This window comes from Ambystoma mexicanum, chromosome 2q (genome assembly GCF_040938575.1).
Source record: "Ambystoma mexicanum isolate Mex_15411 chromosome 2q, UKY_AmexF1_1, whole genome shotgun sequence".
NCBI lineage: Eukaryota > Metazoa > Chordata > Amphibia > Caudata > Ambystomatidae > Ambystoma > Ambystoma mexicanum.
In genome coordinates this window covers 1,433,841,917-1,433,854,105 of record NC_090924.1, presented here as the reverse complement: position 1 = coordinate 1,433,854,105, position 12,189 = coordinate 1,433,841,917, and the positions used below count along the sequence as shown (strand labels likewise).

At 49.6% G+C, this 12,189-nt stretch overlaps 1 protein-coding gene across 6 annotated transcripts in view; it reads left to right on the top strand.

Annotated features, from left to right (window-relative positions):
- The first annotated feature begins 632 nt into the window (after positions 1–632).
- LOC138570229 (trimethyllysine dioxygenase, mitochondrial-like) overlaps positions 633–12,189 on the top strand; it is a 114,283-nt gene continuing 102,726 nt past the window's right edge. Inside the window, exons 1-2 of one of the 6 annotated variants that reach the window (XM_069648966.1) lie at positions 1,213–1,336; positions 1,828–1,941. In XM_069648966.1, the coding sequence (XP_069505067.1) occupies positions 1,926–1,941 (16 nt within the window). In that variant the 5' untranslated portion in view covers positions 1,213–1,336; positions 1,828–1,925. Of the gene's footprint in view, positions 722–787; positions 1,337–1,762; positions 1,942–12,189 lie in introns of those variants that run through there. The other 5 variants (XM_069648965.1, XM_069648962.1, XM_069648964.1 and 2 more) reach the window with 5 other exon arrangements.

Sequence of the window (12,189 nt, the reverse complement as noted above, 5' to 3'; positions counted from 1 at the left end):
TGGTCACGGAGCAGTCGCTGCACCTTCGGAACTATTTTCACAACTGTTTGCTGTGTTTCCTCTTATGTGTGAAAATAAATCTGCAGTCTTTTTATGCCAACAGAAGACATGTCTCATTCTGCACCTTACTGGGGGGGAAAGAAAGGGGCCAAGAGGAATGAGCAGGGGTGACGTAGGTTGGCATAGTAATGGACAAATGGTTTCCTGCCCAAGTCTTGTTTCTTCCTGAAAGGAGGGAGATGGGCTAGCAGGGGTGTCTGGTGCATTCAGAGCTGTGACAGCAGGGGGCCCGTGATGCATTAATACGGTGGCGCTGACTGAGCCTACCAAAAGGGGCTTCTGAAAGTTATTGCCTGTCCATTTAGATCAAAGAGCATAGGGGTCAGGGCCTGCGCCCACCCCTCCCCCTGATGCAGGGCCCTGTGCCACCACGTAGACTGCCCGTGCCTCGGGCTGGCTCTGGGTGTCGCGTGAGATGAGACATGATCAAAGGACTGTGTCCAGTGATGGGTGGGATCAGGGTCTCCCCTTGAGCAGGGTGTGCTGGTAGCCAATCACAATCCGCCCCCGACGTGGGCCAATGAGAGGAAGAGCCGTGCATGACTCGAGAGGCCTGCCCAGGTGAAGCGAGGGTGGTGTGACTAGCACTCAAGGGAGCTCTAAGGGCTCAAAGGGCCAGAACTTGGCAGTCAGGGAACGGTCCAGAGCTGTGGAGGAAAAGGTGTGTGTTAAGCTTCTGTGGGGCCCACTCAAAGGTGCAACCTCATTCAGTGGGCCACTCAAGGGGGTGAGGGCATCCCCCAATTCCCTGAAGAGATAACTAGGAGCAGGGATGGCTCTAGTCTTGGCGGGAGGGTGTAGGAATGTTGTCAGATCACAGAGATATTAAATGTAATCTGGGTGTGTTGTTGCCCTCCTTCCGCCGAAAGACTTCACAATGTTGAAACCGTGTGATGTTAAGTTCGCTGTTCCAGTACACATAGCGCCTAGAGGCCAGTGTGCTGTATCCAAGTCTTCTGCAGAAGGCGCCGATCACCGGTGAGCTCTCGCTGTGGAATGCAGAGGCGCTGGAGTGCACAGTGGGTTGGAAGATGGAGCAGGGAGCGGCGCCCTCGGCTGCTGCGACAGTACCCGCGTGAGGCAAGCCCCTGGAGCGCCTTCCTTGCAACATCTGCCCCCCCACCCTCCAGGCGACAGGGCTCGGAGCCAGCAATCCGAGTTCACTGCTCGCCCTGCCAAGCCGGCATATATAAGCCACGCGCAGATCCTCCCGGGGAGTTCCTGACGGGTGCTTGGAGTCAGACATCTGGAAGGCTGAGAACAGGAGCGCTCCCTGGTAAGGTCACCCATCTGTCGAGGGGATGTGTACTCTTTGGTGCAAGTTACCTCTTGACGCTGTAGAGGGCCGATATTAATGGCTCTTGGGGGCGATACGTGGGGTCTTAGGAGATTTATCTCTGAGGCAATGGTATTCAAACGTTTTAATGCTGAACCCCACTTGAGTAAAAGTATTTATTCTGAACCCTCATTAAGTAGAATGATTGTTGCTGGACCCCTCCAGATACCATATTCACTTATATTTTCTATCAAACGCATTCACCCTACTCAATTTCTGAAGGGACTTGCGCCCCACTTGGCATCCTTCCTTCCCCCAGGAGAGCCACCCCCCCAGTTTGAAGACTACTGCTAAGGTTTCTCTCTTCATCTTCAAAAGTAATTTTAGGATCCAAGGCTGCATTGCACTTAAGTTATGTCTTTGTAGGTTACTGTATTGAGCCGAATGACAAGCCTGGTTGTTATAAAGCGCTAAAGCCCTCCTGTTGGCAGGATGTCACCCCAGCCTGCTGGGCCGGAGAGAATAAGCAACGGAGAATTAAGAGGAGGGGAAACGGTGACGGGCGTTCCAGCGACTTCCAGAGTGGGACATGCTGAGAAGATCAGGTACGCGTTGGGATTCCAAGGCAGGTGGGGTTCCTATCAGTTCTGGTACCACCAAGCCCAGAAGGGGGGCCTAAGCCAATAGCAGGATGTGGAAGCACTGGCAGGGGTGAGGGGTCAACAGATGGTGATGTTCTTGGGCTTCCAAAGATGACTTCTGAGTTGGTGCCTTGATGTGGAGGGCCACATGTCCCTGTAATTCGGGAAAAAGGTGTGTGGGCTTGGGTTGGCCTGCGGCTTGCACGCATCTAATGTCATGGCTATAGAACAGCGGAACGTGAGGTAGGCCAGCTCTGAGGGTGTCCCAGGAGGACTGTGATGAGAAGCGCAGTAAAACGCCAATGAGCATCGTGGAATCTTCTGTGCTGTCTTCAACCCTGGCAAGACCAGGAACCCTACTCACAGCCTATTCCATATCCAAAGGTCCTCTCCCTCTTCAAATCCTCAAAGGCTCTCCCTCTCCACCAGCACTCATTGCAATCACCCATAGCTTTCTCCAAATCTTCACCCTGGGATCCAAAGCGCTTCTCGCTCTTCACATCCTCAAAGGCTCTCCCTCTCCACCGGCACTCACTGCAATCACCCCATAGGTTTCTCCAAACCTTCACCCTGGGATCCAAAGCTCCGCTCCCTCTTCAAATCCTCAAAGGCTCTCCCTCTCCACCAGCACTCATTGCAATCACCCATAGGTTTCTCAAAATCTTCACCCTGAGATCCATAGCGCCTCTCGCTCTTCACATCCTCAAAGGCTCTCCCTCTCCACCGGCACTCACAGCAATCACCCCATAGGTTTCTCCAAACCTTCACCCTGGGATCCAAAGCTCTGATCCCTCTTCAAATCCTCAAAGGCTCTCCCTCTCCACCAGCACTCATTGCAATCACCCATAGGTTTCTCAAAATCTTCACCCTGAGATCCATAGCGCCTCTCGCTCTTCACATCCTCAAAGGCTCTCCCTCTCCACCGGCACTCACTGCAATCACCCCATAGGTTTCTCCAAACCTTCACCCTGGTATCCAAAGCTCCTCTCGCTCTTTAAATCCTCAAATGGTCTCCCTCTCCAAAGGCACTCACAGCAATCACCCCTTAGGTTTCTCCAAACCTTCACCCTGGGATCCAAAGGTCCTCTCGCTTTTCACATCCTCAAAGGCTCTCCCTCTCCACCTGCACTCAGCCCATATGTTTCTCCAAACCTTCACCCTGGAATCCAAAGCTCCTCTCGCTCTTTAAATCCTCAAATGGTCTCCCTCTCCAAAGGCACTCACAGCAATCACCCCTTAGGTTTCTCCAAACCTTCACCCTGGGATCCAAAGGTCCTCTCGCTTTTCACATCCTCAAAGGCTTCCCCTCTCCACCTGCACTCAGCCCATATGTTTCTCCAAACCTTCACCCTGGAATCCAAAGCTCCTCTCGCTCTTTAAATCCTCAAAGGGACTCCCTCTCCAAAGGCACTCACAGCAATCACCCCATAGGTTTCTCCAAACCTTCACCCTGGGATCCAAAGCTCCTCTCGCTCTTCAAATCCTCAAAGGGTCTCCCTCTCCAAAGGCACTCACAGCAATCACCCCATAGGTTTCTCCAAACCTTCACCCTGGGATCCAAAGGTCCTCTCGCTTTTCACATCCTCAAAGGCTCTCCCTCTCCACCTGCACTCAGCCCATATGTTTCTCCAAACCTTCACCCTGGAATCCAAAGCTCCTCTCGCTCTTTAAATCCTCAAATGGTCTCCCTCTCCAAAGGCACTCACAGCAATCACCCCTTAGGTTTCTCCAAACCTTCACCCTGGGATCCAAAGGTCCTCTCGCTTTTCACATCCTCAAAGGCTTCCCCTCTCCACCTGCACTCAGCCCATATGTTTCTCCAAACCTTCACCCTGGAATCCAAAGCTCCTCTCGCTCTTTAAATCCTCAAAGGGACTCCCTCTCCAAAGGCACTCACAGCAATCACCCCATAGGTTTCTCCAAACCTTCACCCTGGGATCCAAAGCTCCTCTCGCTCTTCAAATCCTCAAAGGGTCTCCCTCTCCAAAGGCACTCACAGCAATCACCCCATAGGTTTCTCCAAACCTTCACCCTGGGATCCAAAGCTCCTCTCGCTCTTCAAATCCTCAAAGGGTCTCCCTCTCCAAAGGCACTCACAGCAATCACCCCATAGGTTTCTCCAAACCTTCACCCTGGGATCCAAAGCTCCTCTCGCTCTTCAATTCCTCAAAGGCTCTCCCTCTCCAAAGGCACTCACAGAAATCACCCAATAGGTTTCTCCAAACCTTCACCCTGGGATCCAAAGCTCCTCTCGCTCTTCAAATCCTATAGGGGTCTCCCTCTCCAAAGGCACTCACAGCAATCACCCCATAGGTTTCTCCAAACCTTCACCCTAGGATCCAAAGCTCCTCTCGCTCTTCAAATCCTATAGGGGTCTCCCACTCCAAAGGCACTCACAGCAATCACCCCATAGGTTTCTCCAAACCTTCACCCTAGGATCCAAAGCTCCTCTCGCTCTTCAAATCCTATAGGGGTCTCCCACTCCAAAGGCACTCACAGCAATCACCCCATAGGTTTCTCCAAACCTTCACCCTAGGATCCAAAGCTCCTCTCGCTCTTCAAATCCTATAGGGGTCTCCCACTCCAAAGGCACTCACAGCAATCACCCCATAGGTTTCTCCAAACCTTCACCCTAGGATCCAAAGCTCCTCTCGCTCTTCAAATCCTCAAATGGTCTCCCTCTCCAAAGGCACTCACAGCAATCACCCCTTAGGTTTCTCCAAACCTTCACCCTGGGATCCAAAGGTCCTCTCGCTTTTCACATCCTCAAAGGCTTCCCCTCTCCACCTGCACTCAGCCCATATGTTTCTCCAAACCTTCACCCTGGAATCCAAAGCTCCTCTCGCTCTTTAAATCCTCAAAGGGACTCCCTCTCCAAAGGCACTCACAGCAATCACCCCATAGGTTTCTCCAAACCTTCACCCTGGGATCCAAAGCTCCTCTCGCTCTTCAAATCCTCAAAGGGTCTCCCTCTCCAAAGGCACTCACAGCAATCACCCCATAGGTTTCTCCAAACCTTCACCCTGGGATCCAAAGGTCCTCTCGCTTTTCACATCCTCAAAGGCTCTCCCTCTCCACCTGCACTCAGCCCATATGTTTCTCCAAACCTTCACCCTGGAATCCAAAGCTCCTCTCGCTCTTTAAATCCTCAAATGGTCTCCCTCTCCAAAGGCACTCACAGCAATCACCCCTTAGGTTTCTCCAAACCTTCACCCTGGGATCCAAAGGTCCTCTCGCTTTTCACATCCTCAAAGGCTTCCCCTCTCCACCTGCACTCAGCCCATATGTTTCTCCAAACCTTCACCCTGGAATCCAAAGCTCCTCTCGCTCTTTAAATCCTCAAAGGGACTCCCTCTCCAAAGGCACTCACAGCAATCACCCCATAGGTTTCTCCAAACCTTCACCCTGGGATCCAAAGCTCCTCTCGCTCTTCAAATCCTCAAAGGGTCTCCCTCTCCAAAGGCACTCACAGCAATCACCCCATAGGTTTCTCCAAACCTTCACCCTGGGATCCAAAGCTCCTCTCGCTCTTCAAATCCTCAAAGGGTCTCCCTCTCCAAAGGCACTCACAGCAATCACCCCATAGGTTTCTCCAAACCTTCACCCTGGGATCCAAAGCTCCTCTCGCTCTTCAATTCCTCAAAGGCTCTCCCTCTCCAAAGGCACTCACAGAAATCACCCAATAGGTTTCTCCAAACCTTCACCCTGGGATCCAAAGCTCCTCTCGCTCTTCAAATCCTATAGGGGTCTCCCTCTCCAAAGGCACTCACAGCAATCACCCCATAGGTTTCTCCAAACCTTCACCCTAGGATCCAAAGCTCCTCTCGCTCTTCAAATCCTATAGGGGTCTCCCACTCCAAAGGCACTCACAGCAATCACCCCATAGGTTTCTCCAAACCTTCACCCTAGGATCCAAAGCTCCTCTCGCTCTTCAAATCCTATAGGGGTCTCCCACTCCAAAGGCACTCACAGCAATCACCCCATAGGTTTCTCCAAACCTTCACCCTAGGATCCAAAGCTCCTCTCGCTCTTCAAATCCTATAGGGGTCTCCCACTCCAAAGGCACTCACAGCAATCACCCCATAGGTTTCTCCAAACCTTCACCCTAGGATCCAAAGCTCCTCTCGCTCTTCAAATCCTATAGGGGTCTCCCACTCCAAAGGCACTCACAGCAATCACCCCATAGGTTTCTCCAAACCTTCACCCTAGGATCCAAAGCTCCTCTCGCTCTTCAAATCCTATAGGGGTCTCCCACTCCAAAGGCACTCACAGCAATCACCCCATAGGTTTCTCCAAACCTTCACCCAGGATAACATTCCTCGCATTCAATTCCACTGACTGCTGAAAATATATGTGACGACTATGACCCCCAGAATTTCGACGGCAGAAAAAGCCGACTTTAAGAAGAAAAAATAAATGTTGAAACCCCCTTAAACACATGCATATGCCAAGGGTGACCACCGCAGACCCCTCATTATACTATTATATCCCATACCCTGACCCCCACATATATATGTGGTGTAAGAGGGGTCGAAAAAAATAATTAAAAGTCAGAATTTCAGGTAACGGAATTCTGAGGGCGACGTTTTGGGCCATTACCTTGAATTCAGCATAAGACCACAGTCACATCTTAACAAAAGAAAATGATTCCAAAAACAAAGGGCTGCGCCTCGTGGGGTTTGGGAGGCAGAGCGCAGATTTGCCTGCGCACAGAATGCAATCTCGCCTGGGCAGCGCCTAGCGCTTGGACACCAGATGTAGGTCAAAGACGGGGAGGGTGCATTCAGCAATTCGCACAGGCGGAAGGAAACCACGACTTAAAAGTGGCTATGGTGCCTGATGTTATATAAGGTCAATAGTCATTTAAACTGCGGCCATCACCACCATAGAGGGTCTTATAGCGCAGACCCGTGTCTGTGCAGAGGTCTGGGACCCCGCCCTGGGTGGCAGCCAGGCTGTGGTCTGTGGGGTGAAAAGAATTAGGGGCCAACAAGAGGGAATGGGTACAGGTGTGGAAAGGAAAGTCAAGTTGAAAAGACGCAGGGTCTAAACTCACAAACAGCTAAAATAAAATAAGGCGAAGTGATAGTGATCGTTGGGAGGCATGTATATGGCCAAGAGAAGGTTAAACGAGCTGCCCAAATTGGCTGAAAAAGGGAGGCAATTAATAGCCGGTAAGAAAGCACAGTGGGTTGAGCGCTCGCTTCTGCCATCTGTGTGTGATCTGCAGGTTGCAGGTTAACTCTGCCATTCATCCTTATGAGGTCCATAAATGAGTACCAACTTCGGTTAGGTGATATTATATGCAAACATCTTCTATGGAAAACCTATATACATACCACGTCATTACCATTAACAATCTGGTGGATGGTAATACCTTGAGTCGTAATGTGGATGAGCGATGGCCTTGAGGATCGTGGGGGCTCTATAACCAGGGAACCATATTGGAGTCAATCCTGCTGATGGTCAACGTGGGGTCTGGTTAAGCCTTGTCTGCTGATAAACTGTCGCCGCCAGGAGTAGGCTGAGGGCAACATAATGAGAGTTAAGCTAAGATCTCCTCATCCACGAAACCTAAACAGGACAGCCTTGGATGGTCGCTAAGAGGATGATACAGCATTGTAGAAAGCAGTAGAGGCAGTGCAGGGAATGAGCTGCCTCTGGCAAGACATGGCTAGTTGCCTTGTTCCCAGAGCCAGTCACTTAAGGGGTTACGAAGACTCTGTAGCATTGGTGAGTTTTCTGAAAGCAGTCTGCTCTCAAGCTCAGGCACTTTCCGTATACTCGAAGCCAACGCCCTAAACACTTGCTCTATCTGTCCAGACTGGTATATATGTTCTGCAATGTAGAGATATTTCTTTCTTAGTAGTGAGTAGTGTGACCAATGAAAAATGACAGAGCCCAACTTCCTTTATCTACTCAAAAAGGTTTCTTACTTAATCACAATAAGACATGTTACAAATGTCAAATTCTGGACATACTTGTGTACCCATAATGCTCTTTGCTTTTATGCGAATCGCCAGGATTGGGTTCTATGAGGAGATACTGGGGCTCATTACAAGTATGGCAATGCGAGAAAGAAATTGCTGATAGTGGAATTACCACCACTTTTCCCACACCGCAATACTACGAGTATGACCCCGGAGTGGGGGATTTACCTCCATCATCATGCGGGAGGTAAACCCTACCACTTTCTGCTAAAAATCAGCAAAATCGGTGGAATTACTGCAGTGGTAATTCTGCGCAAAATGCCACATATAGTCCAATGGATTCTCAAAAAATGGGGATTATGTCGGTCACTTGTAATTCGGCTGTAATTCCGCCGGACCAAGTGCCGGTAACGGTAATTCCATTGGGCGGTGTTCTGGCAGATTTAGTGCCACAATACCACCCAACTAGTAATGAAGCCCACTGTATTGCGTGACCTGGGACCACGTCCCTTGGCCCCTCCTGCCCAAGGCCCTGCCCCTCCAAGGATGAGAGGGTTCCCCCAGTAACTTTCCCATTTCCAGCACTGAGAAGAGGTCGGCCCCAGGCTACTAGCTTTTCAAACATGCAGGTTTTTTAAATTTTTTATAACGCTCCTAATAACATTACCGAGTTTGGTTTCTAAGCGCGGATCCGGTATTCAAACCTCTGTTGCTCTGTGTGGTCTTGCTTCCAAGACTAGCGCGTTGCCCCGCAATTTGTCCGCCTGACAGTTTATGTGAGAGGGGAGAGTAACTGAACAGTATGCAAACTTGCACAAGAAACATATTTTATTCAGTACGCCTATTGAAGACTTTCCCATACAGTGAAAAAAGAGGTATTGGGAAATTCTAACCGTGTGCCGGGAGCGGTGCGCATGAATCAGTCTGGTGGAAGGTGAACGAGTTTACAGGGAAGGGCACTGATGTACTCATCGGAAGGACGGAAGCACCGCATAGCCAAGACTGTTACATCCTGGTACCAAGGATCGCAATGGAAGATCGTGTGGGTAAGCTAAGCAACTGGATGGGGGCAGGTGGGTAGAAAGAACACCTCTGGGAAGTATTGTTCTGAGTGCTGTTTGTACTGGAATTCTGGTTAGCAGCTGTAGCCAAGAGCTTTGGCTGTTATCGTTTCGGCCTCATCAGTGTCTAAAAGGGCTGGGCTAGTTAACACTTCTGTATAACCATGTATATGCAACTAAGCTATGCATGTAACAAGCACCATGATGCCCCTGGGCTGCTGCGCGCTTTACAAATCCGAATAAATAAATAAATAAGTGGAGGGGTTGGGGCGAAGGTAGAGGGTATAGGATGGAGCTACATCCCTGAAGTAATTTGAAGTAAAGTTGGTTTGCGAATGGGGGTAGGTTGAAAGAAGGGTGAAGTATGGGGTAGGAGTTAAAGTTACAGGTTTCTATGATATGGTGTGTAGGTTAGTCTGTGAGGCAATTTGAACCCAGTAAACAGTGAACATTAGGATTAGATCTGCCATGCTTAAGTGTCTCCTTCACCTAATAAGGAGCTAGTGCCTTCTGAAGCATCCTGCCCAAAGCGCAGCTCTGTTATCCAGTGGTCATAATGAGCTGTGGGAGCATGTGGAATGCTGTCGATAGGTGCAGGATGGAAATGCACTACTCCTTTATTGTATGCAGTGTCACTCTATGTATCAGAAGGCATACCCCGTCCAGGCATAGGAAAAGGGTGGGGGGATGTTAGTGGGATAGTGGGAGACTCAGATGAGAAATCGACGGTGTCGATGGGTGCGGGTCGGAAGTACCCATCCATGTCTGCCGCTTGGCTTGTATGGTTTTGGTGGATGCCCCAAAGGATATGTTATCTGAGGGTGTGAGGAATTCAATCTTCCGCACGGCGGGTGTGCACTCGCCTGGGCTTTTTTGATATTTTTAAAGAAAATTGAATGATGGTAGATCAACCTCAGAAAATATGTGTGGGGCTAACCTGCACACATTTTCCTATGCTCAACGCACGACAAAATCATATATTGTATACTCTGGGTGGGCACAGCCAATAGGCCCTGCCCGTCTGTCCCGTTTAATTGGAATGCTACAGCCAGGAGTACTTGAAAGCACCCCAGGAGGAGAAGAGCCGAACCTTCCTCAGGCCATGGCTAGCCTACTTAAATATCAAACGCTCCATGGACCCGCCATGTTCATTGTCAGTACTGCTTGTGGCAGCACATGCTGATGAGAGTTGATTGAAGCAGGCCTGCGAGAGGCCCGATCACAGAACTAACAAACAGCAGGAACACCAACACCCCTTTGAAATGCCTCTGTGTAAACCTGAAGCCAGCTCCTGCACTAATGGATCAATGACTGTGAGCTGTCATTTCTGGTACATGTTTACAGTAGGCAACCTCACGGGAAGACTCCATTCAGAGGGTAGGAGTATGTGATTTGATAGATACAGAAAGTCTGTTCTTTGGGAAACCTGCGCTTTAATCAGGAACCACAAAGAGCTCAATTAACCCGAGAGACCCTTTGATCCACAACAGACAGGAGGATGGGTTGTAAGGGTTTATTGATAAGCCACCCTATCAGAAACATATGTTATGTTATGTTATATGATCTTATAAAGCGCACATACACCCAAAGGCATCTTGGTGCTAGGAGGAGCAGGTGAGGCAACCTGAAATTAAAAGAGAAGAGTCTTCAGGGCACGCCTGAAAGCCAGATGGTTGGAGGTTGCACGAAGGGCCCAGGGCAGTTGGTTCCATGCTTTAGCGGCTGCCACTGAAAAGGCACGACCGCCAGTACGAGCCTGTTTAAAACGGGGAACCAAGAGTAGTGGGGCAGCCTGTGAGTGAATGAATTTATCCTGAAGATACTCTGCTCCCACTTTATAGTAGGTTCAGTGCACCAGGCACATAGATTTAAACAGAATCTGTTGTTTGATCGGAAGCCAGTGCAGTTGATTTAAGAGAGGGGTCATATGAGTACGTGCTGGAGGGCGCAGTTCTGCTTGAGCTGCTGCGTTTTGGAGCATTTGGATGCGATACAACATATATCGTGGTTGTCTGTATTACAGCGAGTTACAGTAGTCAACTGTACTAAGAACCAACACTCCTACCACGGGGGCATGTAGATGACCAGGGATGAAGGGAAGAACCTTCCTCAGAGTGAGCAGTTTGAAGTGGCCGGCTTTACAGACAGCACCAACCTGCTCAGTCATCATCAGCGAAGATGAGAACTTGACCCCCAGATTTCTCACTGTAAGGGAAGGCGAGGGAAACGGGCCGAGACTAGTAGGTCAGAAGTCAGGGGTCCAATAGTTTAGGGGGCTGGTTGTCCCGACCACCAGGACCTCTGCTTTAATGCCATTAAGTTTAAGGGAATTGGCTGTCATCCAGGCACCCAAGTCATCGAGATAGCTCCTGAGCCGGGCCGCTATATGAATAGAAATGGAAACCATGTGACATGATAAGGAGGAGAAGAAGGCGGATATAAATATTGAAAAGAATTGGGGATAACACAGATCCTTGCGGAACTCCGCAGAACACCACGATAAACTCCGAGCAGAAAGGGGCTAAGAAGACAGATTGGGACCGGTCAGTCAAAAAATCCAAAAACCAGTTGAATACCCGGCCTCCCAGGCCCACGCTCGACAAACGGGAGATCAAAGTAGGATGATCAACCGTGTCGAACGCGGCCGACAGGTCAAGTAAGAGCAAGGCTCCCACAACGCCCTGATCGCCCATCCCCCTTTGATCCCTCTCCCCTTAGCTATTAATGAGCCAAGAACCAGGCCGGTGTATGGTAAATAAATTGGAATTTATTTAAATTAAAAGTAATAGAAATTAGCACAGAAATTTCAAAAAACACTTTATCCGTGGCACAACACAATCAACTTCTCGCAGCATCAATAAATCACAAAAGTGAGTTAAAAAAACACAATCACAATTCTTAACTTTCTGCAAATTTCACTTCACAAAATAATTACACTGATTTATAACAAAGGCACTTATGTAAGGTTGTGCGATTTTGATTTTCCTGCAGGCTTAAAAGGGTAGCAGTCACTGGTGACCATTTGGCTTTAAAAGAGGGTTGAGCCCGTCTTTTGGGAAATCATCTGAAGACTTTGCCAGGAGTAACAAGAAGAACTCCTTTGGACCCTGGCTGAAGGTACAGTCTGCCTTACAGCTTCCGCCAGTGAAGGAAGGCCAGGATTTCCCAGAGGGAAGCAAGATTCCTCCCCTAAACATCTCTCAGGGAACAGAAGGAGATAC